The 27789-nt window shown below is 41.1% G+C and overlaps 1 protein-coding gene across 1 annotated transcript in view; it reads right to left on the minus strand.

Annotated features, from left to right (window-relative positions):
- The window catches only part of CD34 (CD34 molecule), a 57023-nt gene extending 33250 nt beyond the window's left edge, over positions 1 to 23773 (minus strand). Inside the window, exon 1 of the mRNA XM_075264180.1 lies at positions 23593 to 23773. Coding sequence (XP_075120281.1) covers positions 23593 to 23668 — 76 coding nt within the window. The 5' untranslated portion in view covers positions 23669 to 23773. The remainder of the gene's footprint in view (positions 1 to 23592) is intronic.
- Positions 23774 to 27789: the final 4016 nt, after the last annotated feature.

The raw sequence follows: 27789 nt of genomic DNA on the forward strand, positions 1-27789 counted from the left end.
TAGTAATATAATCTTCTATAGAGTCCTGACCTGTAAAATTATATGTATGATTAAAGGATTATTCTACACAAAACGTATCTTTGCCATCATGCTGATCTCTACCAGATGTTTCTCCAACATACTCCAGATGCTATATAAACATAAGCTCCAGGCTGGTTCTCTGGAATGCCATTAACCTTTTTTTGACCCAGTTAATTTACATTTTCTTCCCTCCCCCTATTTTTAATTTTTTCTGTTAACTTAGAATAACATATTTTTATTACTGATCTAAAGTTTGTGAGCTATTCATCACATAAGTATGTCTTATCATGAAGAATATCAGGGTATAGTATACGCCTATATTTTCTAAACTTCTTACAAAATGTGTGATGTGTCTCGGTGAAGATAGTGACGGAAATAAGGAGGTATGTGCTGAGGAAAAAAGAATTTTCCTAAAACTATGCAGAACCTCACCCTGTTTTTTTTCTTTCCTACTTCAGCATCATACATGAGCTTTATAGCAATACACTATCTTCTGGAAGAGAACGGGGGATGTGCCTGCTAGAATTTAGTATCCATTCTAATATTTTTCAGACTTCACATTTTTTAAATATCTTACATAGTTTAAATAGATAAGAATACATCAGTACACCCCGTGATCTGTTCTAGTTTATACTCTAATACAAATAAGGTTGAGGTCAAGAATTAACAAGAGATGTTACAAGGCCATACAAACAATGTACCAGTCTCTTCTCTAGAGCTCTGTATTCCAGATTTTTAAATACAAATTTAGTGCAGGCTGAAAACAAATACCTGGAGCCTTCATCTTACTGGGCTAAGGCTGGGCTAAGGCTGCCCCCGCTCTTCATACAGGGATTCCGTTCCCCTCCCTGCTTGAAAAATGCATAGAGAAATGCGCTGCAAGCAGTACTTTTCTCTCTGAATTTTTCACCCTTTTCGGGTAGAAACTGAGCAGGAACCACACAGACCCCATTACAGTCTAAGTGGTCCATAAGTAATGGCTTTTTTAATTGGATTAGGTTTCCGTTCAGCGGGTTCACTTATAAACGCTGATGTGAATTTGGCCTAAGAAAAATGCTTAGCCTACTTTTACAGAAAAAAGTAACACATGGGCTTTATTAATATTGGGTACAGCTAGAATGACATATTTAGGCTAAAACCCCACGTTGCGGAAATGCGGCTTTTTTTGTTGCAGAATTTGTTGCGTTTTTTTTTTAGCCAAAGCCAAGAATGGCTACAAAAGGAATAGGAAATATATAGGAAGTTATTATACTTCTACCTTCTGCTCAATCCACTTCTATGTTTGGCTCCAAAAAACGCTAGAAAATCTGCAACAAAAAAAGCTGCTTTCCACAATGTGGGTCCTTAGCCTTAGTCATTCCAGAAGTAAAACTTCTCTAATCTGCACTAACAAGAAAAGTATAAAGAAAATACACATGAATGCAGTATTTGTTTGGACTGAATAACAGAAGTAAAAACTAGAGATGAGCGAACACTAAAATGTTCGAGGTTCGAAATTCGATTCGAACAGCCGCTCACTGTTTGAGTGTTCGAATGGGTTTCGAACCCCATTATAGTCTATGGGGAACATATACTCGTTAAGGGGGAAACCCAAATTCGTGTCTGGAAGGTCACCAAGTCCACTATGACACCCCAGGAAATGATACCAACACCCTGGAATGACACTGGGACAGCAGGGGAAGCATGTCTGGGGGCATAAAAGTCACTTTATTTCATGGAAATCCCTGTCAGTTTGCGATTTTCGCAAGCTAACTTTTCCCCATAGAAATGCATTGGCCAGTGCTGATTGGCCAGAGTACGGAACTCGACCAATCAGCGCTGGCTCTGCTGGAGGAGGCGGAGTCTAAGATCGCTCCACACCAGTCTCCATTCAGGTCCGACCTTAGACTCCGCCTCCTCCGGCAGAGCCAGCGCTGATTGGCCGAAGGCTGGCCAATGCATTCCTATGCGAATGCAGAGACTTAGCAGTGCTGAGTCAGTTTTGCTCAACTACACATCTGATGCACACTCGGCACTGCTACATCAGATGTAGCAATCTGATGTAGCAGAGCCGAGGGTGCACTAGAACCCCTGTGCAAACTCAGTTCACGCTAATAGAATGCATTGGCCAGCGCTGATTGGCCAATGCATTCTATTAGCCCGATGAAGTAGAGCTGAATGTGTGTGCTAAGCACACACATTCAGCTCTACTTCATCGGGCTAATAGAATGCATTGGCCAGCGCTGATTGGCCAGAGTACGGAACTCGACCAATCAGCGTTGGCTCTGCTGGAGGAGGCGGAGTCTAAGATCGCTCCACACCAGTCTCCATTCAGGTCCGACCTTAGACTCCGCCTCCTCCAGCAGAGCCAGCGCTGATTGGCCGAATTCCGTACTCTGGCCAATCAGCACTAGCTAATGCATTGTATTGGCGTGATGAAGCAGTGCTGAATGTGTGTGCTTAGCACACACATTCAACTCTACTTCATCGGGCTAATAGAATGCATTGGCCAATCAGCGCTGGCCAATGCATTCTATTAGCTTGATGAAGCAGAGTGTGCACAAGGGTTCAAGCGCACCCTCGGCTCTGATGTAGCAGAGCCGAGGGTGCACAAGGGTTCAAGCGCACCCTCGGCTCTGATGTAGCAGAGCCGAGGCTGCACAAGGGTTCAAGAGGGTGCGCTTGAACCCTTGTGCAGCCTCGGCTCTGCTACATCAGAGCCGAGGGTGCGCTTGAACCCTTGTGCACACTCTGCTTCATCAAGCTAATAGAATGCATTGGCCAGCGCTGATTGGCCAATGCATTCTATTAGCCCGATGAAGTAGAGCTGAATGTGTGTGCTAAGCACACACATTCAGCACTGCTTCATCACGCCAATACAATGCATTAGCCAGTGCTGATTGGCCAGAGTACGGAATTCAGCGCTGGCTCTGCTGGAGGAGGCGGAGTCTAAGGTCGGACCTGAATGGAGACTGGTGTGGAGCGATCTTAGACTCCGCCTCCTCCAGCAGAGCCAGCGCTGATTGGTCGAGTTCCGTACTCTGGCCAATCAGCGCTGGCCAATGCATCCCTATGGGAAAAAGTTTATCTCACAAAAATCACAATTACACACCCGATAGAGCCCCAAAAAGTTATTTTTAATAACATTCCCCCCTAAATAAAGGTTATCCCTAGCTATCCCTGCCTGTACAGCTATCCCTGTCTCATAGTCACAAAGTTCACATTCTCATATGACCCGGATTTGAAATCCACTATTCGTCTAAAATGGAGGTCACCTGATTTCGGCAGCCAATGACTTTTTCCAATTTTTTTCAATGCCCCCGGTGTCGTAGTTCCTGTCCCACCTCCCCTGCACTGTTATTGGTGCAAAAAAGGCGCCAGGGAAGGTGGGAGGGGAATCGAATTTTGGCACACTTTACCACGCGGTGTTCGATTCGATTCGAACATAGCGAACACCCTGATATCCGATCGAACATGTGTTCGATAGAACACTGTTCGCTCATCTCTAGTAAAAACGCATTGTGTGGAAACTTGTACAATATACTATACTACAATGTAAAAGAATTGTGCCATTAAAAAGCCCCATCCACATGTAGCTGAAATATGTTGGCATCACTTATAATTGGCATGGGGTGGATTTTCACATTTACTGTCTGCCTAATTTGCTGCATTTTTTTTCCACTGAATATATCCACTATAATGCATATGTAGAAATAGAAAAAAAAAAAACAAGGCAAAAGATTTTGTCACAACGTCATAAATTTCGGGTCTACATGTTAGCCTGGAAGCAGGTTATAAGTCTACTGAAAACTACAGTGGTGTTACAGTAAAACAAATTGTCTACTATTCATAGGATAGGAGATAACAGCTACAGATGGGTGTGGGTCCAAATGCTGGGACCACCACCAAATATCAGAATAGGGATTTTTTGTTTCCCATTTGAGAATGCATGCTGTATTCCTTTCAACGTCTGTAAGTCTGACAGAAGTACCTAAGTAGGATAATAAGTCAATAACTAAAATACCCCTTCAATGTATGTTCACACATTACATTTTGCTGAAACAAATGTGCAGTAGTATCAATAGTGTCCACAAGTGTTGATAAAAGTGAAGAGGAATAAAGAAATAAAGTTAGAAGTTAGAAGGAAGCGGGGTAAATAGAGGGGATTTACTGGAGGTAGTAAATCGAGGTGGGGAGGGGAAGCCAGGAAAGAAGCTGGGGTTGAGAAGTTGCCCTCAGGGGCATTTTCAGCTCAAATCCAGCCCTCCCAGTACTGATTCTCACCAGACGGGGCACCTGTAATGTAAGGGCCACTGCTGCCGACCACTGGAAGGCGTTCCAAGGGCACCCGGCGGAGTGGAAGGTATCTTGCGCATCTCAGGCACCCAACTCCTCAATACATAATGTGATTAAGTGCCTCCATCCACATGAGTGGAGTAGGAGCAAGTGTAGACTTCCACAATCTGGGAATAATGTGGCCTTAGTGAAATGCTGCAAGAGACTTTTTTTTTCATTTTTCAGATGGGGCTAGGGAACATGACCAGGAGTCATTATTTAGGGGTGTAAACCCAGGCCAGCAAATTGTACAGGGATTATTAGGGACACATACACATGTGTTTTATATATATTTTTGCATTGTTTCATCTTTATACAGTCCTATGAAAAAGTTTGGGCACCCCTATTAATCTTGATCATTTTTAGTTCTAAATATTTTGGTGTTTGCAGCAGCCATTTCAGTTTGATATATCTAATAACTGATGGACACAGTAATATTTTAGGATTGAAATGAGGTTTATTGTACTAACAGAAAATGTGCAATATGCATTAAACCAAAATTTGACCGGTGCAAAAGTATGGGCACCTCAACAGAAAAGTGACATTAATATTTAGTAGATCCTTCTTTTGCAAAGATAACAGCCTCTAGTCGCTTCCTGTAGCTTTTAATCAGTTCCTGGATCCTGGATGAAGGGATTTTGGACCATTCCTCTTTACAAAACAATTCAAGTTCAGTTAAGTTTGATGGTCGCCGAGCATAGACAGCCCCGCTTCAAATCATCCCACAGATGTTCAATGATATTCAGGTCTGGGGACTGGGATGGCCATTCCAGAACATTGTCATTGTTCCTCTGCATGAATGCCGGAGTCGATTTGGAGCGGTGTTTTGGATCATTGTCTTGCTGAAATATCCATCCCCGGCATAACTTCAACTTCGTCACTGATTCTTGAACATTATTCTCAAGAATCTGCTGATACTGAGTAGAATCCATGCGACCCTCAACTTTAACAAGATTCCCGGTGCCGGCATTGGCCACACAGCCCTAAAGCATGATGGAACCGCCACCAAATTTTACAGTGGGTAGCAAGTGTTTTTCTTGGAATGCTGTTTTTTTTTGGACGACATGCATAACGCCTTTTTGTATGACCAAACAACTCAATCTTTGTTTCATCAGTCCACAGGACCTTCTTCCAAAATGAAGCTGGCTTGTCCAAATGTGCTTTTGCATACCTCAGGCGACTATGTTTGTGGCGTGCTTGCAGAAACGGCTTCGTTCTCATCACTCTCCCATACAGCTTCTCCTTGTGCAAAGTGCGCTGTATTGTTGACTGATGCACAGTGACACCATCTGCAGAAAGATGATGCTGCAGCTCTTTGGAGGTGGTCTGTGGATTGTCCTTGACTGTTCTCACCATTCTTCTTCTCTGACTTTCTGATATTTTTCTTGGCCTGCCACTTCTGGACTTAACAAGAACTGTCCCTGTGGTCTTCCATTTTCTTACTATGTTCCTCACAGTGGAAACTGACAGGTTAAATCTCTGAGACAACTTTTTGTATCCTTCCCCTGAACAACTATGTTGAACAATCTTTGTTTTCAGATCATTTGAGAGCGGGCTGTCCATGCTCAGCGACCATCAAACTTAACTGAACTTGAATTGTTTTGCAAAGAGGAATGGTCCAAAATACCTTCATCCAGGATCCAGGAACTGATTAAAAGCTACAGGAAGCGACTAGAGGCTGTTATCTCTGCAAAAGGAGGATCTACTAAATATTAATGTCACTTTTCTGTTGAGGTGCCCATACTTTTGCACCGGTCAAATTTTGGTTTAGTGCATATTGCACATTTTCTGTTAGTACAATAAACCTCATTTCAATCCTGAAATATTACTGTGTCCATCAGTTATTAGATATATCAAACTGAAATGGCTGCTGCAAACACCAAAATATTTAGAACTAAAAATGATTAAGATTAATAGGGGTGCCCAAACTTTTTCATAGGACTGTATGTCTTGGATGTTTGTTGATGGAGCAGACTGCCCGCAATACGAATGGCAATTCATGCCTTTTGGTATATCCTGTCTGATGCCTTCCTCTTTACTGTACATGAACGGACGTTTGTAAGACCTGTGAATAGTCATGTGATCGGCTCTATGTGGAAGTTTCTGGGGAAACGGGGGGATGCTTGGGAGTGATGCTGAATAGCATTTAGGTGAATTTGGCCTACAAAACAGCTGCTACCTCAAGGCTTCAGTCCTTAGAGGAAGATGATTGAAATGCACATTGGGGCTGGGGGGTGAAGGTTATCTGGCACCCACTACTTCCCACTGATATCATATCTTTTTTTTTTTTTTTTTTTTTTTAATGTAGATTGTAAGCCCGAAATAGGGAGCACAATGTAGATTGTTTTCCTATCAGTATGTCTTTTGTAGAAAGGGAGGAAATCCACACAAACATGGGGAGAACATACAAACTCCTTGTAGATGTTTTGCCTGGCGGGATTCAAACCCAGGACCCCAGTGCTGCAAGGCTGCAGTGCTATTCACTGTGTCACCGTGTTGCCCCTTGGTATCATATCTATTATTGCATTAATTGCTTTGTATCTAGTGGCTATAGTGATATTTGTATATCTGCACTATATATCTTAATATTTAATTGATCACACACACACACATATTTCTATGTATAGTTATTTATATATAGCATTTTATTTAAAGTATATTTATCTATATTTATTGTTTCATTATCATGAATCTGCTGATATATATCAAATTATTTCTATTAATTTGTCTATATACAATATGTAATTTAATGTATGTGTAGTGGTGTTTGGTTTTGTCAGTCACGACCTCCTTCCCTCTTCTGTTTGGTGTGATTTTAAAATGTTTTAATTGTTTGGCTCTCATTTACTTTTTAATTCATAAATGTATTAAATATCCATTGCACTTTTTGTTATCCATGGGTTTAGGTTGGGGGTTATACATATAGGATTTCAGCAATAGGTCAATAACATCAGGGCATGTCCACCAAATAAGCCTAGAACCCTCCTCTCCACCATAATGCCAACATTCCTGATGGAATATTTAGGCTAAGGCCCCATGTAGCAATCCGCAGCCAAAAATCTCCGTGGAAAAGACCACAGCAGAATACTGAATTTTAAAGTACCAATACCAGTACAAGTTCTTTTAATCTCATCCACACAGTGGAAAAACACTTGCATGTTTGACAATTGGAACATGTTAATTGTAGCTGCTGACATGCAATCATTTTTCCTATACAATAATTAGCGGAAGAAAAAGTGAAGAGAAAAAAACTCACATAAAAAATGCAATTCATTGTAATGGTAAGGAAATTGTAATTGCCATGTAAAGATCTTCTAAGGTGTGATGAGCGGAGCCTAATTTTGTGTGTTTGTGTGTGTGTATATATATATATATATATATATATATATATATATATATATATATATATATAAAACAATCTTTGCTGAGTTATATTGTTCATGTATGTATCCTTTGTGAATATAGTGTTTATGCATGTGTTGTCAGCATATTGCATGGTATGCGTGCATACAAGTAATGTCGGGGATACAAATGTTTCTTCCTGCCATCAAGACCAGATACTGCCAAGGAACATTTCACTGCTTTATGTCTAGTGACCTCGTGGCCATTTGTGGAGTACTCCTCTTTCCAAGGTGCAGATGAAAATATTAATTTTCCAGTTTTGCAAGATATGGGTAAGGAGGAGGGGGCAGTCTGGCAGAAGATGCAGCTAAGCACAAGCCAAGAAATTCCCCTAAGAAGTGAGTGTTAACTTAAGGCTGAGGCCACACATTCTTCTGCAATATATATAGTACTGAAACCTTTGGGTAATAAATTGTTACATTTAAGGATAGTTTGTGTGTGCTTTATGAACCCAGTATCCTTTTTGAAGTGTTTTTTACGACTAACTGCAGGAAGCAGAAGTGAGTGTCTGAGATTCCTATTGACCCTGATTTCTGAATACAACAAGTGGCATCTGTGTGAATATGGGGTGCGTTGACTAAGTTTGGCTGTGATTTACACTCAATAAGCAGTCTGAGTGAAGAGTGGGTGCAAAATTGAGCAAGTTGAGTGAATTGACCCCTGACAGTCACACCCACATCATGTGCTAGGACAATTTGTACATGACATAGGGCTGTGTTCACATTTGCGTCAGAGTCTGTTGAGGACAGAGTCTCTCAGAAATTACAGATGAAAAAGTCCTGCAAGCACAATTTCATGTACCAATGTCAGAGAGAAAACAGATACCTGACGGACATAATTATAGTCAATTGGTTCCATCAGGATCTGCTGTTGTCCATCATTAGACTGGTTATCTTTATTGTTTAACTACTTCCGGACTTCTCCTTGACTATATATGTGTGGTTGTTCTAATCTCAATCCTGCATGTATATGATATATACATCCTGCATGCGTGTAAATATACGTCCTTACGAGGTTAAACTTTCACAAAATTTTCCAGCTATACTAGGAGGTTGGTGCCTGCTGTTACAGCCGGACCTCTTGTAGCACTGTGTAAACAGCTATGGGAGCCAACACAACGTGGCTCCACTTATGGCCCAGCAGTCACATGATCGGCAGGGGCTGGGAACTGTATGAGCTGCTAGGTATCCAGTCCTAAACCCGAGAAAACACTTCAGTTCTGAAGTGGATATTCTATTCTTCTGGTTCTATGATGGATTATAATATTGAATATAATATTGAATAATGGATTGAATGACACAGATGTGAATGTACCCAAAGGCTAAGTTTACATCTGCACTGCAGATTCCACAGAGAATCAGTAGACAGAAAAGTTCTCCACGGAAGACTTTTTATTCCATTGCTCTATGGCACACATCAGCAAACCCCATTATAGTAACCGTGTGACACCTGTTTTAGCGTTCCGGCTCTCTAGGAGTTTGTTTCCCGCTCGGACCTGAACAATGAAGACCACAGCGCAAATGTGAACTTAGCCTCAATTAAATCAATTTTGGCAGTGAGCGACTGAAGACCATTACTGTCAAAGTTTCATGGCATGTCAAACATAAATGAATAGTAAGAACTGAACCTGTGTTCCCATTCATGTGGTGTGGGGCCCACACTTATCAGACATTGAAGGTATAGCCTTAGACATCAGCCATTCCTAGATAGATATTTGCTTTTAATGGCAAAAGGGTTGTCCTTCGGGGCCACATGGTGGCTCAGTGGTTAGCACTGCAGCCTTGCAGCGCTGGAGTCCTCGGTTCAAATCCTGCCAAGGGCAAAAAACCATCTGCAAGGAGTTTGTATGTTCTCCCCGTGTTTGCGTGGATTTCCATCAAATACTCCAAAAAGACATACTGATAGGGAAAAAATGTACATTGTGAGCCCTATGTGGGGCTCACAATCTACATTTAAAAAAAAAAAAAAAAAAAAAAAAAAAAAGGGTTGTCCTTCAAGCAAGTCTTATCCCTAATCCAAAGGAGAGGAGATAAGTGTTTGCATGTAGACCACAATAGGGCAGGTCTCGTGCTGCACAGTGATTGAAGTAAAAAAGAAGCCCCTAAAAAGTCACATAAACGCATTTTTTCTCCAATTCCACCCCATTCTGATTTTTTTCCCAGCTTCCCTGTACATCCTAGAGAATATTACATGGTACTATTATGAAGTTGAATATTTTCTGCTGACAGTAAGTCTTCAAATGGCTGTATGAATGGAATAATAAAAAAGTCATGTGATTTGGTAGGCAGGGAGTCAAAAACGGAAAGGGGTTAAGAAGAACTATCATACCTTTAGTGATAGCTAAGCCTAGACTATTCCTGATTCATCTACTCTAAGCAACACTGGAGGATACCTCATATAGGTACCACATTAGGAACATCTGTGGGAGACACTTCATGGAGGCTTTTGTACCAAGTACTCCTCTGTATCAAACCCTTTACTAATCACACCACAGGAGTCAATTTTGGGAAGGGGGGGGGGCAAGTAGAGTTGCTTACTTATTTAGTTGCAATTTGGAAGTAAAGTGACTGGGAAAGTCAGGCTTTATCCACTGTCATCCAAAGTAAAGCATCTCCTTGTGAATATCGTGTTGGGCCAGAAGCTTATACCAGCATTAATTTACCAAACACTGAGGGTGAGTTCATTCTATGCCAGCAGGAAGCTATGGCGTTGTGGACGGTCCAAGTGTTCAGCCAGTACGTTCACTTGCAATAATAAAAGTGCTGATCCATGCTGTAGATACAGAAGACTTTGATAACACTACTTCTGTCATATCACTCTGAATACAGCTATAAAGCAGCATAAGCACTTTTCACCCTGCAAATAGCATCTGAATTTCCCTGGCCTTGTTCTCCTGAGCTGTGAGGTCTGATGGGCCTCGATGTTGGTGATGAAACTCAGGATCTAATCTTACAGTTGTTTTTTCAATGCTCATTTGTTTTCTTAGCAGGGAGATTAAACTGAATCCAAAACAAAGCTCATAGCTAAGGCATGGCGGTGACGTGATGGAAGGAATGGACAGCCAGGTCTGGGAGAGCTGCAGACTCAGCGGTCTCACAGAGAGTGAGGGTTAAAGGTGGGGTGGGCTAGCAGTGTGACACAACTGCTGTCTGTTTGGGGCAGGGGTCACAAGGATACCCAAATTCTTGATGATAATGTTGGTAAAATGCTGCCATGGGCCTAAAGAAATTGTAATTCAACATTGCACTGCCCTAAAATGTACTTGGTATTACAATCCTATTAATTATTAAAAGTTTTCATGTTTATTTTTCACTGGCCAAGATGAATAGAGCTTTTTATCCCTCTATCAACAGCTTTAACTTAGGTCAGGTGCAGCATTAAAAGTACCTGTCACCATAATATACATAATGCATGAAGATATGGAATTGTGTCTGGTTTTAAAATGATAAATAAACTAGTGTTCACACTATTACACAGAGTCAATGGGAAAGTAAGGCGGAAATATTATTTTCCACAAGGGGTAAATGTACTGCTCTGCAGCTGTTGGATGCACAGTCTAAAGGGAACCTGTCACTAGGTTTGCTTAATTGAAAAAATGAGGTATATTGTCCTCAGCTTCTTATCACCCTCATCCACAAGGCTCTCCTTAATACTGCACCTCCTTACATTTCCTCCCTCATCTCTGTCTACCGCCCAACCCGTGCTCTCTGTTCACGCAATGACCTAACACTTACATCCTCTATTATCAGAACCCCCCCACTCTCGTATACAAGACTTCTCCAGAGTTGCACCACTTCTCTGGAATGCTCTACCCCGGACAATCAGATTAACTCCCAAGTTCTACAGCTTTAAGTGCAAACTAAAGACACATCTTTTCAGACAGGCCTATCCCAATTCCTAATGTAAACCCTTCTGTTCTATAATTAGAATCCCTAAAACAAACCCTCCTCTGTCCCCGCTCCCACATTACCCCACATGATATGTTGTCATTTCAGGCTAACTCTATATGTCCAAGGCACCATCTGTATGTTAAAGGACACGAATTGGTGATGGCTTATACAGTTTTATGTTTGTGTAATGACAGTAACCTCTGTTACAAAATTGTCTGACCATTGTATAAGCAATGCCGCCCCTGCTACCTCTTGTGTTACCCCCTCTACCTCAGATTGTAAGGTCTTGCGAGCAGGGTCCTCAGTCCCATTGTGTGAAGTGACTATTTCTTTGTAATGTATCTTTTTGTCTGTGCTTGAACCCTACAAATTGTACAGTGCTGCAGAATATGTTGGCTCTATATAAATAAAATGTATTATTATTAGCTTCCATGCTGCACACACTTCTGAAGCCACCAAAGAGTATTTCAGTACTCACCTATAGAAAAATAAAAATTATTACACTAAAAACCCTAGCAACATAAGGACATGTTTCATCACACTATGAATATGAGAAATCTGATAACAATGTAACTGAATATGTATAACACATTGGAAGAAAAGTAATGACCAATATCTACTAAAAAGTATATGTCTTCATCAGTATATGGATTGTTCACCAATTATTTAATGGTCGTTCAACATAAACCTGACACCTAGAGCACTGCTCAGGGCTGTACTGCAATTATTACTTCTAACAATAATGTAGTTAAGAAGACAAGCCCCTATTCTATGCATCGCCTATCACAGTGTCAGATAGGGACACACCACTTGGAGTAGAGGAATGGTAATGCCGAGTTGCCAATTTATTCACAGATTCTAGAAGGAATAATAGAAGGATAGCAAATTTATAAGAAAATGTGCTTCAGAATTGCCATTTTATGCAGAATACAATATTCTCAGTACTTCATTTTGTTCTTGCAAACATTTGGGAAAGCGAAAAGTTGACTTTAATTTTAATTGACGGTGTTGGTCTATTTGTGGCAGCGGGAAATGACTAACATTATCCTTGACACTGACATTTGTTAAGCCCCATCAATCAGTAAGGTTGATGAATGGCTGCAGATTTTCTGCTCTCACTCCGTAGACTGAGTACAATATGGCTTGGAGGCCAGAGACATATCTTGTTTAGAGTTTAATATCCTGTAGCCCACCCATGAAAGGCTGAAGTGTTTATTTAGTATAGGTATCCCTTCATTAAACCATGCACACATGTTTAAAACTTTTAGTATCGGCAAGCTATCTAGGCCTCTTTATGGGAGAATGTTTACTGGTAGAATTTGCTAGTAGAGATTTATAAGAATGTTTGTGAAATATTTTTTACAAGTCTTAGTTTTCTTATAAACCAACATTAAGGGTGCAAATAGGAAGATCTGCAACTGTTTATAATACATTTTACTGATAGGAAATATAGTTGTCTTGTTAACAAATTTCATCACATATGACATTTTGGCAATTGGTATTTGAATCCCATGTGATCATAAAATGTGGGCACCAGAATGTCAGTTTTAATAAAGATATCATTTTAATTGGTTCAAGCTTTTACTTATGTTTTCTCTTTTTCTTTTCTGTCTAAAATTTCCAAAGCTGTTTCATGAAATAATACCTGTCAGTCAGGGATAGGCAAGACTAATGGATTTATAAGTAACAGCTTATACTGGAGTCCTAAGCAGGAGCGAAAGAAAATAAACACATGCATAACGAAAGGATAATGGTGTGGTAAGTAACCCCAATGCAAACATGATCTCATTGTGAGCTTGCAATCCCTATAAGATATTGTATATCTTGCATAGGTATTAAAGGGGCTCTATCAGCAAAATTATGCTGATAGAGCACCACATATGCGTGAATAGCCTTTAAAAAGCACGGTGGGTGGGCATTCAGGGTCCGACGTCATCTTCAGCCACGCTTCGTCTTCCACTAATGTCTTCGGGTCCCGTCTTCCTCCGGCGCTTGCGAACTGCCATTGATAAAAAATGTCTTGGGTGCATGCGCAGTAGCAGCAGTAGTAGTAGTAGCAGCATGCTAATGCGCATGCACCTGTGTCATTTTTTATAAATGGCAGTTTGCGAGCGCCGGAGGAAGATAGGACCTGAAGACATCGCTGGAAGAGGAGGCATGGCTGAAGATGATGTCGGACCCTGAATGCCCGCCCACCGTGCACGATAGATAAGTTTAAATGTTGTGATCAGAATTAAACACAGATACATTGATGCAAGACACAAACAGAATTAATGAAATGACTGTTCTGATAGATGGTTACATGATGTCAAGGCAGCGGGATAACGAGAAGCTAGACTGATACAGACCTACAGATATGCAACATTGAATGAAATAGACCCTGGGGATAGGTAATGTCTCACCCTCTCAGTTTACAGTACCAAGCCAAACATTACAACTTTCATAAACTGGTGACACAGCATTTTAGATTGTGTCTTCTGTGTGGATATGTAACACAAGACCAGAAAGGGGTATCCCCACAACAACAAAAATCAAGATTAAAACCTAACTTTTATTAAAGTCATTTAAAATAAGTCTATAAAGTTCATGTGTACCTCCTACTACCACCTAGTGCAATAAAATCACTATTCCTCACTGAGTGGCAAATCTTTTTTATGCAGGCGTGTGTTCTGTGATACCTAATCCGTATGTCGGGTGTTCACCCTGAATCTAGGTACTTGTTCACACCACTCTCTATAGCTCACCTAAGCTGACAGGTGCTCGTTCTGACAGCTCTCTCTCCCCTCCTCAAACAATTGGGTTTCAAATTGACTGTGCTGGGAGTCTCTGCCTGAGCCTGGACACTTCTGAGAACCTGCAGCTCTGGACCCTGCTAGTTATTATGCCTGTATCTGTGAGAACAGATTGATATTCTAGGACATCAGATATGTTTGTCCCTTATATTATAGCGTCTCTACGCATTTCATCAAGCTCATCAGGAGACGATTAAAATTTTTTTGCAGGCTGCCCTAATAACTATAGCCTGCCATCTAGCCTATTGGAATACCAGCGATATGGCATGTGGTAAAAACCACAGTTGAGACCGGGACCCTGATGGTGGATCCCGGTTGTAGTAAAGAGTGCCTCTTTACTACATGTGTGTCCTGGTGGCAGTGTGAATCTGAGATGCATGGGCCATATTGGGGTGTGATCAGCGCCGCACCTCCCATGAGGCGACCTGAAGCGACCGCTTCAGGCGGCGCTATGCCAGGGCCCCGGGAGGGGGGGGGTTGGCATTTTTGCTTACCTAAGCCAGTCCAGGACAAGCTGTCCTGGTCTGGCTTACCGTCACGCTCAGGCAGAGAGCAGGTATTCTCCCTGCCTGCTCTCTGCCTGCTAACGCCGCTCCGCCCCGCCCCCCTTCGCTCCGCCCCACCCCCTTCGCTCCACTTTCTGTTGTCCGCCTCGCGCGGCAAAAAAGGTTGGTTCATCCCTGGGTGTGATTTATGCTCAATTTGCAGCCTGAGTGAAGAGTGAGTGGAGTCAATTACCCACTAACAGCCATACCCATGTCACAAGCTAGCACGGTCCGTACATGATAATAGCCAAATAACATTTTTGAAAATATAAATATTTAAAAGTTATGTGAATATTAAATATTCTCTGTAACTGTCGTAATGGTGAGAGTCTTTTATATTGATTGCCAGTGGATATGACATTCTATAGTCTGAAACTTGACTTAGCCTGGCTATGATTTCCTTATTGTCACTGGTTTATCTCCTTCTGGTTGCAGTTTTCCTGCCTGAAAACAGAGCATGTGAAAACTAAGCATAAGGAAAGCACAGCTGGGTTTATGATAAATGCTAGGCCATACAAAGTTTGGATTATAACCCATTGCCAGCTGATCCAGAAAAAAAACTTAGTGCTCCTTAGATGGTTAGAGAAAATTTTTAAAACACTACATTTTTAATTATTTATATTTGTAAAAATCTTTAGCTTTTAATTGTTTTCAAATGTAAATATGATAATGTTTGTGGAAAAACCCTTTAGGTCTTGGAAAATCCCTTTAATTATATTAACTCCATTGAAATGGTCTTACACATAAACAAACATTGTCTGAACATGAAGGGTTGGGTGTAACATCATATGTATATAGAGCCTCATGACTCTCCCCTGACAGCAGATATTGAGAAAAAGCAATGTAGGATTTTAGCATACTTTATATTTTTGTTCTCAAGGGAGATAAGTCCTGCCAGGGTTGGCATGTGAAGAAAGGAAAAAAAATCTTGATCTTGGATGTATTGCCTGGGGTAAATTTTACCCCATAATATTAAAGGATTATCTTATTTTATGTTATCTTACCTTATCTTAATACATAGCTTAAAAAAAAAATATTATTTTGATGCATCGTCCACTAGAGCTGGATTACTAAGGTGGCAGGCCCCAAAACCAAGTCATTGGGGGTGTTTTATTAAACTACTAGGTCACTTTTATGTTGTAAAAAGTCACAATTTTGTGGCATATGGCTTTGTTTCACAGTTATTGCCACTTTCCTGAAAAGGGACGTGGTATAGGGTGTGACATGTGCGGGGCCACTGACCATGTCAGATCTATCATAATTTACACCTGTTTTCCACTGTCTAAAAGCTACGGCCTGCTGGAGGATGCTCCTGATTTATGAGGAGGCATGCTGCTTGTCATAAATTTGGGGAATCCTCTGGCAACATGGGGATTATCAAGACTGGTGAAAAAAGAACAAAGGTCTTGATAGATTCATGCCCCTTGTGTAGGAGATGTGAGGAAGAATATCAGCTGGCCAAATGAGTGTTTGTCCAAAATCTAAACCTCTGCGTGGACAATAGAAGTCAACTGGGACTTACACATGATTTTACATACACTGATTTTTCAACAAACTGTTTAACAGACCATTAAAAATTATCATTTGCATATATATATATATATATATATATATATATATATATATATATATATATATGTGTGTGTGTGTGTGTGTGTGTATGTGTATATATATATATATATATATATATGATATCATTTCATTTTATTTTTTTCGTCAGTTTAAAACGGATGACAAACTAGAGCAAAATGGACATTAAAAACAGAAACGGACACACGGACGTCAAGAACTAGCAGTTTCATCCATTTTTAGTGTTGATTTTTTTCACTACCATGTGCATGCAGCCAAAGATGTTTGGCCCCCCTTAGAAAAGTTAATCAATGATGAATGCATGTATGTTCTCCCCATGTTGGCGTGTGTTCCCCGTGTACTCTGGCTTCCTCCCACACTCCAAAGACATACTAATAGGGAATGTAGATTGTGAGCCCTATATGCAACAGTGTTGACAATATCTGTAAAGTGTCATGGAATATGATGGCGCTATATATAAGCAAAATAAATAATTTCCAAGTAGTTTACTATGTATAGAATTTAGATCCAAACATGCTGTAAAAAACAATCACAAAAGTGAATATTTACTGTGTGCATTTTGTGGAATAACAACTTGCTTTTTTTCAGATGAGCCCTGCCGCTGGTATAATTCACTTTATGCCTGTGTTCACACATGGTGTAATCCACACCAATAATTCAAAGCAAAGTACAGTACAATGAACGAGAAAGAGGTTTGACAAAACCCTATTTCCATGGTACAGATAAATGGATAAATTTTGTACAAGATATTTATTGTTGATACAAATCTTCTGCATTTTTTACTCTGTGCAAAGGGTAAAACCTACAGCACAGACATCTCCGCAGTGGAAACAGACCCCATTAGATCTACTCAGGAGGTTTCTGTGAGAGCCCTTTCCAATTTGAGTGGGAGGTTATGAGAGGAGCGCACATGTTTATCTACCTGATGGTTTATTTACTTTGTACTTGTCTTGGTATTCAATCCACATATCACAACTACTAAATTCTAGCTTTATCTGACTTTCCTGTCTTACTTCATGGATTCTGTACTCCCTAGAAATAACTTCATAACACTACTGCAGGCAAGCCAGTTGGAATATAAAAGATACATGTCACTAATGGAATAGAGGGGAAGATCTAAAATAGACATCATTGTCCCACAATAGCAGCAACCTGTGAGTCTGTTCTAAATTAGTCATACAGACTTCAAGTATGACATGTGGAAGGAACCAGAAGGGTGGGACCTACTGCCCTCTGGAAACAACTGATAAAATATGTCCCCTTTTCACTCAGTGCCAGACAGGATGCCGGTGAAGTGTGTTCAAAGCCACGCAGGAATAAACACAGGAAATCAATCTGCACTATGACATCACTCTGGCCTGGTCCAGTCCCTCATCAGACATCTAACTAGTCTGAATTGTCACTGATAAGACAAAGGAATGTGAGATGGATCACACGAGGAGCGCCCATTGTCACATTACTATTAACTTTCCAAAATATAGCAACAAGAAGATGAATGTTATCTATTCAGCATTGCTAAAATTCTATCCTAAGAAATAGGTATAATACTGTATATTGTATATCAGAGCAGAGCACATTGCAAGAAGCCTTCATTGACATTATATCACTATATGTGACTGTGAAGCTTTGCTATCCCAATCTTTACTACCGCACACTCCTATTTCAGAATTTCAGCGCTGGCTCTGCTGGAGGAGGCGGAGTCTAAGATCGCTCCACACCAGTCTCCATTCAGGTTCGACCTTAGACTCCGCCTCCTCCGGCAGAGCCAGCGCTGATTGGCCGAAGGCTGGCCAATGCATTCCTATGCGAATGCAGAGACTTAGCAGTGCTGAGTCAGTTTTGCTCAACTACACATCTGATGCACACTCGGCACTGCTACATCAGATGTAGCAATCTGATGTAGCAGAGCCGAGGGTGCACTAGAACCCCTGTGCAAACTCAGTTCACGCTAATAGAATGCATTGGCCAGCGCTGATTGGCCAATGCATTCTATTAGCCCGATGAAGTAGAGCTGAATTGTGTGTGTTAAGCACACACATTCAGCACTGCTTCATCACGCCAATACAATGCATTAGCCAGTGCTGATTGGCCAGAGTACGGAATTCGGCCAATCAGCGCTGGCTCTGCTGGAGGAGGCGGAGTCTAAGGTCGGACCTGAATGGAAACTGGTGTGGAGCGATCTTAGACTCCGCCTCCTCCAGCAGAGCCAGCGCTGATTGGCCGAATTCCGTACTCTGGCCAATCAGCACTGGCTAATGCATTGTATTGGCGTGATGAAGCAGTGCTGAATGTGTGTGCTTAGCACACACATTCAGCTCTACTTCATCGGGCTAATAGAATGCATTGGCCAATCAGCGCTGGCCAATGCATTCTATTAGCTTGATGAAGCAGAGTGTGCACAAGGGTTCAAGCGCACCCTCGGCTCTAATGTAGCAGAGCCGAGGGTGCACAAGGGTTCAAGTGCACCCTCGGCTCTCCTACATCAGAGCCGAGGGTGCGCTTGAACCCTTGTGCAGCCTCAGCTCTGCTACATCAGAGCCGAGGGTGCGCTTGAACCCTTGTGCACACTCTGCTTCATCAAGCTAATAGAATGCATTGGCCAGCACTGATTGGCCAGAGTACGGAATTCGGCCAATCAGCGCTGGCCAATGCATCCCTATGGGAAAAAGTTTATCTCACAAAAATCACAATTACACACCCGATAGAGCCCCAAAAAGTTATTTTTAATAACATTCCCCCCTAAATAAAGGTTATCCCTAGCTATCCCTGCCTGTACAGCTATCCCTGTCTCATAGTCACAAAGTTCACATTCTCATATGACCCGGATTTGAAATCCACTATTCGTCTAAAATGGAGGTCACCTGATTTCGGCAGCCAATGACTTTTTCCAATTTTTTTCAATGCCCCCAGTGTCGTAGTTCCTGTCCCACCTCCCCTGCGCTGTTATTGGTGCAAAAAAGGCGCCAGGGAAGGTGGGAGGGGAATCGAATTTTGGCGCACTTTACCACGCGGTGTTCGATTCGATTCGAACATGGCGAACACCCTGATATCCGATCGAACATGTGTTCGATAGAACACTGTTCGCTCATCTCTAATAATCACCCACCTGTCCATCTTCACATAGTCCCATGTTGACTGTCTTCAGCAGGAAGGTAGACTATCATTAGTCATCCATGACTACTGCTCTGCTTCTCTGACTGTCATGTCTGTACTGATACTGGCAGACAAATATGATGATGACAAAGCAATGATACAATCGTAGTTCACTAATTCAGTTTAGAAAATAAGGAATAAAAAAAGATGAAACAAACAATAGGATATATAAATGATGATGAAAAGATTTTGAGCCTGGGCTCATCTTTTAGGGGTGTTCAAGAGGTGTGTTTGTAAGCAGTGAGGGATGTGTCCTGGGTAGCGGATGCACAAGATACAGCCAACAAGCCATTGTGATTTGGACAAGGTATTTAGATTCAGAGCTAGGGAAAGAAAGAGAGTATGTGCATCCAATGCAGGGTTGATAGGTGATATGAAGTCAGCTTACATTACAGGGCACTGGGTACTCGGCACCAGTATTATAGATAGCACATAGTAGGTGGGGGCCCCATCACATATTTCGCGTTGGCATCCAGGAGCTTTAAGTAACACCTCTGATTCCAAGGTTATAGTTCTTTGTACTGTATACTATTTTGTTGCTAACAGTACATGACATTTCTTGCAAGCTGGATGTTGACTATTGCAGTAGAAAAACTACCCCAGCACAGATGAGATGCATGACTCTCCAATTATCAGTATAATGTATCTACCAAATCTATTAGAACTGTTACTCTGATGTCAACATATGCTACATGGGAAAGAGCCAAGTCGTCTCCAGAACCGCAAGATCTCCGCAGTGGAGACACCATTCGTGCCAAACTTGTTTTAAGTTTCCTTAACTTCAAAGCAAAGCTAAATTGGTTGCAAGTGGCGTGTTTTATTCCATTGTGGAGGATTTTTTTTTCTACTTCTGGCACTTTCTCAAATTCATTTACACATTCATAGTGTGGTGCCAAAGTAACTTATTGGAAACATTGAACAGGAAGGGAGTTTCTTGACTTTGCAGTGTTCTTGAGAAATGTTTAAAACTGGACAATGTGTACACATGCCTATCCACATGGTATACAGAATTATTTAGGAGTACTGTTAACTCCTTTCCCATCATTATGTCAATGATTTTAAGAAACTCAGAAAACTATGCAAATGTAACTTTTATAAAGGGGGGGTCATGCAAAAAGAAAGATTCAAGGAGTTACAAAACATCAGACTTATCTGAAATCTAATATGAATATTTAAAGTGGGTTTGCTAGGAACATATAAGTACATTGATGGGTTTTCCTTGAATAGGGTATCAGTATGTAGGTAGTAGGTGTCAAACTCTCAGGAAAGCAACTGGTGACAGGTTAAAGGCCTACCCAAAAGAGGACATACACCTGGGAACACAATATGTTGTGAGTGAATACAATGTGTGTAAAGTCTTGTGGAATATAATAGCACTATGCTGTATCAATAATGGGAAATAAATAGCACTTTGGAGGGTTGGCCTAATTTACAAATTTGCCCTAGTTTACTATTTCTGTAACTCAGAAGCACTGTCAGAGATCATTGTCAGAAATCACCATAAAGCATTGAGAGGCTTGGTCCCATTGAGAGGCTTAGGGTTGATTTTGATGCAGAATCTAACCCAAAATCCACCTGCGAAAACATTTCCCATTCATTTCAATGGAAGTCACTAGCTTTTTTTTCCGCTAGCGATTTTTTTCAGGTAGCGAGAAAAAGAAGCAATATGCTCTATCTTCCCACGGATTCTGCAGCTCTGTCAGCCGTGGGGTCTGCGGCTCAAGACACCCTCCTGCTTAGGCACATTGATTCGGGTTTAATCAGGAGCGAATGCCGTGACAGGATGCCGATGCGGTGCATTGGTCATTCCGTTGCGACTAGCCGCACGGAAAACTTACCCTTAGTCCCATTAATGACCTTTGCAGTTTATGAGGACCTGATTCTGTGGCTCCCAGTAAAGTTTGGACATTGTACTGTGATGAGTCTCAAAATAACTGACACTTTCAAATGAAATTGGAATTTTTAAATACTTTTACCCTAAAACCCTCCCCTCGCCTAACTAACTTACTTTACCAAAATTGTACTTTTACCATGATCACCGGGATAGTCATGTGACCGCCCCAGGCACATTTTCTGATTTTTCAGTAACTTTTTGTTTCCAGAAACAGAAAATCAGCAATATTACCCCTCCCCCTAGCCCATCATACTTACCGGTCTTCCATTCTGACTCTATTGTCCAGGCGCCAGCAGACATCAAGAGGAGAAGAAGCTGGCTGCACAGGAGTAAAGGATCTCCCATGTCCAGAAGATCTGGACAAGAAGACAGGTAAGTATGGTGGGTGGTGGAGCCTGAGTTAGTTAGGAAAAGCTAGTAGTGGGCTGGCTAACTAGGGAAACAGGGAAGGGATGAGAGGGAGGGGGAGGGAGTGAGAGAGAAAGAAAACATGGGCGTTTTCTTTCTTTAGAGAGCACAGCCGTGTCATCGCTGGATCCCGCCTATTAATTGTTAGGCAGCGTCCTCATCGCCTTGTAGAGCCTTCTCCCTAGTTTTTATGCTAGTGACATGACTAGCATCTCAGCGCTGCTCTAAAGTCCACTTTTCTTGAAGTAAGCTCCTTCGTTCGGAAATCCAAGATTGCGCATGGAGCATGCACAGTACGCTGAGCCGTACATGCGCTGGATTTCAAGAAAGGTGGACTTGAGAGCTGCACTGAGATGCTGGTGATGCTAAAAGCTTAAAGACTAAGGGGAAGGCTATACAATGAGAAGAGGACGTTGCCTTACGATAAATACGCAGGATCCAGCAATGACGCATCTATGCTCTGTGAATAAAGAAAACGCCCCTTGTGCTCTCTGAAGATGCTGCAGCTAAAGAGGAAAAGTCACTTTATTCAAAATCTACAGGATCCATCTTTAAAATAAAGGTACTGCTGGAATATCCTTTATAAAGGCTACAATACTTTGTTATTAGTTAAGGTTTTTTTTTTTCCAATGATAGACTCCCTTTAAACCCACTGGAAGTGCATCATATTTTTCGAGCCCACTAACATTTTTTCTATGAAATTGTAAGAATTTCAAGAAGAATGTTTTTCCAGTTGCGCACACTGGGGCAGAGTTATTAAGACTGACTCTGACCTCTTAAAAGTAATAATGCATATGCTGTGCTGGGGTAACCCCACCCTGGCTCACCCTGCTCCACCTACATTCACACAATGTAATGAGCAAGATGCAGAATGGGGATTATGGCGCACTCCTTGCTCCAAATGTGTACCAAAGTATCATCCCTCTTCACCAGAAACCTGAAAAATTCTCTAAACGGTGGGAAATCTTTCGGAAAAAGTTCAATCATTTTACTGCAGCAAGTGCGATCCAGTTTACCATAGAATAGTAGATGTGCCACAATTATCAATCACCTTGCACCACGCTGATCAATACAGTGAGTGCTACACAAAAACTTCATACTGGCTGTAAAGGATGTTAATGCTAGTAAAATATTAGTAAAATGTACATTTCTAGTGGAATTTGAAGGAGACTGTGCAAACTGTACAGGTTAGCTCAAATAACAGTTATCTCAAATAACTTCTTAGTACAATATATTGCTTGAGTTCGATAATATAAAACACACAATTAATCTATTTATTCTTGGTATATTATAGTATATAATAGTTTGAAACAATCGCTGACCACAAAAACACACCTTTACCTCAAACTTTATCACCAATATGTGACAATAAATGACTCAAATCACAAGCAATAAACATAAAAAATAAATTCATCTGTTAGTTGTGTGTCGCTAATAATGTGTACTTACTGAGTGACTATTTTACTACAGGCTTACTATGTGCATAGCCTTGCAAGAAACTGTGCTATCCATGAACTAGACATAAGTGAGCATCTATGGCTCAACTTTACCATTAGTCCTTTCATACAAGTACTGATACTTACCAAACACAGCTAGGATGCTTAGGATAGTAAATAGGATTTGTCCTCTTGTCCATGCTCTACGATTGCTTGGAAGCATCTTTGTAACTGTCAGTAGTAGAAGATTAGAGGAAACCAGGTCCTGGGTTGCAGTGCCCTGTAAGGTCAGAGCTGCAGAGAGCGAGAGAGTGTTGTATGTGTTCCAGCCTCAAGCACAAGTGAGGTGGAGTTACAAAGTTCCCATGTTTCATATGATATGTTTATGTGCCCCCCTTCAATGCTGTTACGTAAAGTAGGGGGAGGATTACCCTTTCATGTAGTAAACCTTCTGCTTCTCCATCTTAAACACCCCACAGAACAGTGAATATGAATACAGCGTTGAATATTATATTATTTCTTTGATGTTTAGCTATTGTGAAATGTGTTGGACTCTTTTTTTTTCATTTAAGACCTTGACTTTCATATCTAAGTAACAAAAAGAGATTATTCAGAATTTAATTCATTTATTTTTACATTTTGAAAAACTAATTTTATTTTATCTTCTTCAGTAGGGTTGAAGCTCCTTATCCTCTTCTTCTTTTGTCAGCAGCAGAGTTAAAGGGTATTCTCATCTCAGATAGAATAAGTCATAGATGTGGGTCCCACCTCTGGGATGGAACGTTCACTTAAAGGGGTGTTCCAGGAATATAGAATTATGTTCTCCACTGATTTGCAGCACAAATGTGTTTGGCTCTGCAGCAAGGGAATTGAACTCCGTTACAATGACATGCTCAACTCCAAGATGTAGTGTGATGCTTGGATAAACATTAGTGGTCTTATGACCCTATTCATTCTGCTGACCAGTAAGGGTTCCGGGGATATTGTCACTCCTTCGGGAGAGACCACCATATAGGTGTGTGGAGACTTATTAAGCCTTTAGCACTCCACTTCGCAAGGGACCATGGGAAGAATATGCAAATCTGTCTTCCATGATGTAATTAGGAAGTCAGCTGCTGCCTCAGTGTTGCAAACCAATAGAGGGCGCTCACTGGAATGTGCAAGCCTGTCTTCCCTGATGTAATTAGGAAGACAAAATTTCAGTGAAATAACCCAATAAAGGTTTGCTCCCTTTAGCATCATGCTCGACCTTCCAAGTGGCCTTTGTTTCCCACAGTTTGGGAAACACTGTTCTACTACCATATGTCTATAGTATATACAATACCTACAAGTATATAACACTGACAGTGGTGTATAACATTCAAAATTCTCTGTCCTCTCCCTGTATTATGTGGCAAAAAACACCTAAAGCATAAATATGGGGGAGACTGATGATTGTGTCAGCAAGATGCAATAAGCTAATAACCCTGTGTTGGCGTAGTGATGGGAGCCTGGTTCACTGTACAGGGGACACAATATGTGGGACACTGATGGGGGTCTGGCCGCCGTGTGCAACCCGATGATGCCCAAATACCCAACCCGACAATCTTTGGTTCTGTGATGGAGCCCCTCTAATTAAAATTGTAGGCCATGTCCCCCCCTTCCCATTTGCAGCTCAAAGAATCACCTTCTTTGAACCACACAAGGTATGATGCTCCCTTTACTGACCCCCTCACAGCATAACAGTGCCTTTACTGGCCCCCACAGTGTAATACCCCCTTTATTGGTCCCAACACAGTATAACACCCCTTTACTGACCATCACATGATATATGGCTCCCTTTCTGAACCCCCACAGTATATTGTCCCATTTACTGGCGTGTCACCATCATTATGCTTAGCATGCTCCATGTGATTGGGCATCAGCGGTCTCGCCATGACTAAGGGACTGCGTGTCACGAAACGCGTTGGCGTTTTTTTAAATGTTTTTTCTGTCTTTTTTCTTTCTAACTTTTTGTAATTATCATTAATATGGATTAAAGGACTTATTTTACTTATGTTCTCGGAGTGATGCCGATACTTCTTTCTTAATTTTACATACTCGTGTTTTCTGGTCTACAAACTGATCGTGCACCCTGTTTAAGGACTTGTGATCACTCACGGTGAGCTCCAAAAACTTTTTTCTTTTTCTACTGCTCATCAGCGGTGTCCACGGGTTTCAAGAAGTCAGATGCAGGCCAAAAAATTGTTGCCAGGGGACCACTGGACATCCAGGAGAGGTGAGATAACTGTTTGTTGTTTTTACTCACCTCCACTTATTCCGCACAAAATCGGCCAGTAGCTATTTAATTATTCCAACAGGTAGCTGCTGATATTTTACTCACCGATCCCAGCTCCTGTAGTATTTGTATCCAGGATGTGGACCCGGAAGAATGCTGCAGCATTCTTTGGAGGATGAAGCGAGACCAGACTTGAAATGAGCTGCAATCCGTGAATAAATATTGTTCGCCAACTGTTGAAGTAAACAAATACGTAATAGCTATTTATGTTAGGAGGTGCTGTCTGAGGCTGTCACCTCATGGCAGGTGCAGCCATGACTTATTGGGGACACTGTATAGGGAACACTATGGGCTTTGTGGGGTCATTATACCGCATGGGAGTAGCAAAAGGGAACATTATACTGTATGTGACAGTACAGGGGGCCAATATCCTTTAGGGGGTATTAAACTGCATGATACAGTAGGAGCGTATTAAAGTGGTTATTCACCTTTTGTAATATTGATGGCCTATTATATCTATAGTGGTGGTTTTATTTACTAGGTGGGTGAGAAGAACGACTCTTTGCATGCTAACATTACTACAGATATTCCACAGATATAATATTACAAAGATGGCATTTAATAAATGGGAACCTAGTTTATATGAAAAGGACAGGGAACAATCTAAATGAGAGGAGGCACTGTGTGAGACTCCAAAATGGGGTGTCTATTTGTGATAATGGGTGTGAGGACATCCATTCTTCTCAATCAGAGATTTTTGTGGCATACAGTGTACACCACCTTTACACCGAGAGAAACTTGCATGGCGCAGACCTCCAATCTACCCCGCAACACACCAATGTAACCCACTGTTAAAAAGTTTAATTCCACCCCCTGCTGTTAGTGATTCCTCTTAGCCACACACCGTTATTAGACACTTGCAACTTATCAAAGGTAGGTAAAAAAATGTCTCAGACGCACCATAATTTTCTGGACGTCCCAGACATTCTTCGACACAATACATAGACATTCATATGACAGAGAAAATTGTCTGGCTGATGGCTGTGTTAACCCCTGTGTGAAGTCCAGGGGTTAAGTGAGTATATAGTCATAGTGTGTACATGTTTATTCAACAATGCATATAGTATATAGTCACAAGACAAGATAACGTGGGGTTATTATGAGAGTCTTTAATGTGGTACTGCGGATAGATTTCCATCTGGTATGTTTTTTAATATCTACTAGTTGTTCCATCTCATATTTGAAATGTCACCCATATCACATCTGGCGGGCTCATAGAAGATGAAAGCAGAAGTCACTGTAGCTTGTTCTTCAATATGTGCGCATTACTAGATGTTATTGAATTGATTTTTTTGTTAGAACAAAATAGTCATTTTACTGCAATGCTGAGCTTCATAAAAACTGCAGAAACAATATATAGTAACAAATGCAGTGGGGTCGCCTTGTTTCCTTTCATATAATTTAATGGGTGCTCATTCAATGTACATTTTCAGAAATTGCAGTTGCTTTGTTCAATTTTTTTTTTTTTTTTCAGAAAAATGACCCTTACCCATCATTTGGAAGCATGGATTACTTCAAGATGCGGAATGTTCAATGCCCCTTGCTATGGCCCTTTGACTGACACATGACCTATGGCAATTTTATTTATTAAGCTATACCAGTGCTGCTAATAAATACTCTTGAGAAACCATGCTGCTGCTGAGACAGTGTTCTCATGTAATACAAGATAAATTCATTATATAGAGAAAGAGAAACATTACTAATTTGTTTCCTACATTTCCTCCGAGATCTGGTCACGTTATAGTTTCACATTGCAGACACAATATTGTAAGCTAAGGAAATACAGATTGCCTTAAACATCCCAGAGTCCACTTGTTGCTGAGCAACGCAGTCGACTCTTCTCCATTTCCTTTATATGTTTGTTTTTACAATTAAATTTGCACCAATCTTCACATGAACGACTGATATACAAATAATGTAAACTGTATTGACGCTGTGTTTTATCTTGTTTGGTAAGCGCCTCTGCAGATTTATAGCATTTTTTTTTAATCTTTTCTAGAACGTTTTAAAAATCTTTTCTGTTCTAA

The sequence above is a fragment of the Leptodactylus fuscus genome, chromosome 2, assembly GCF_031893055.1.
Source record: "Leptodactylus fuscus isolate aLepFus1 chromosome 2, aLepFus1.hap2, whole genome shotgun sequence".
Classification (NCBI taxonomy): Eukaryota; Metazoa; Chordata; class Amphibia; order Anura; family Leptodactylidae; genus Leptodactylus; species Leptodactylus fuscus.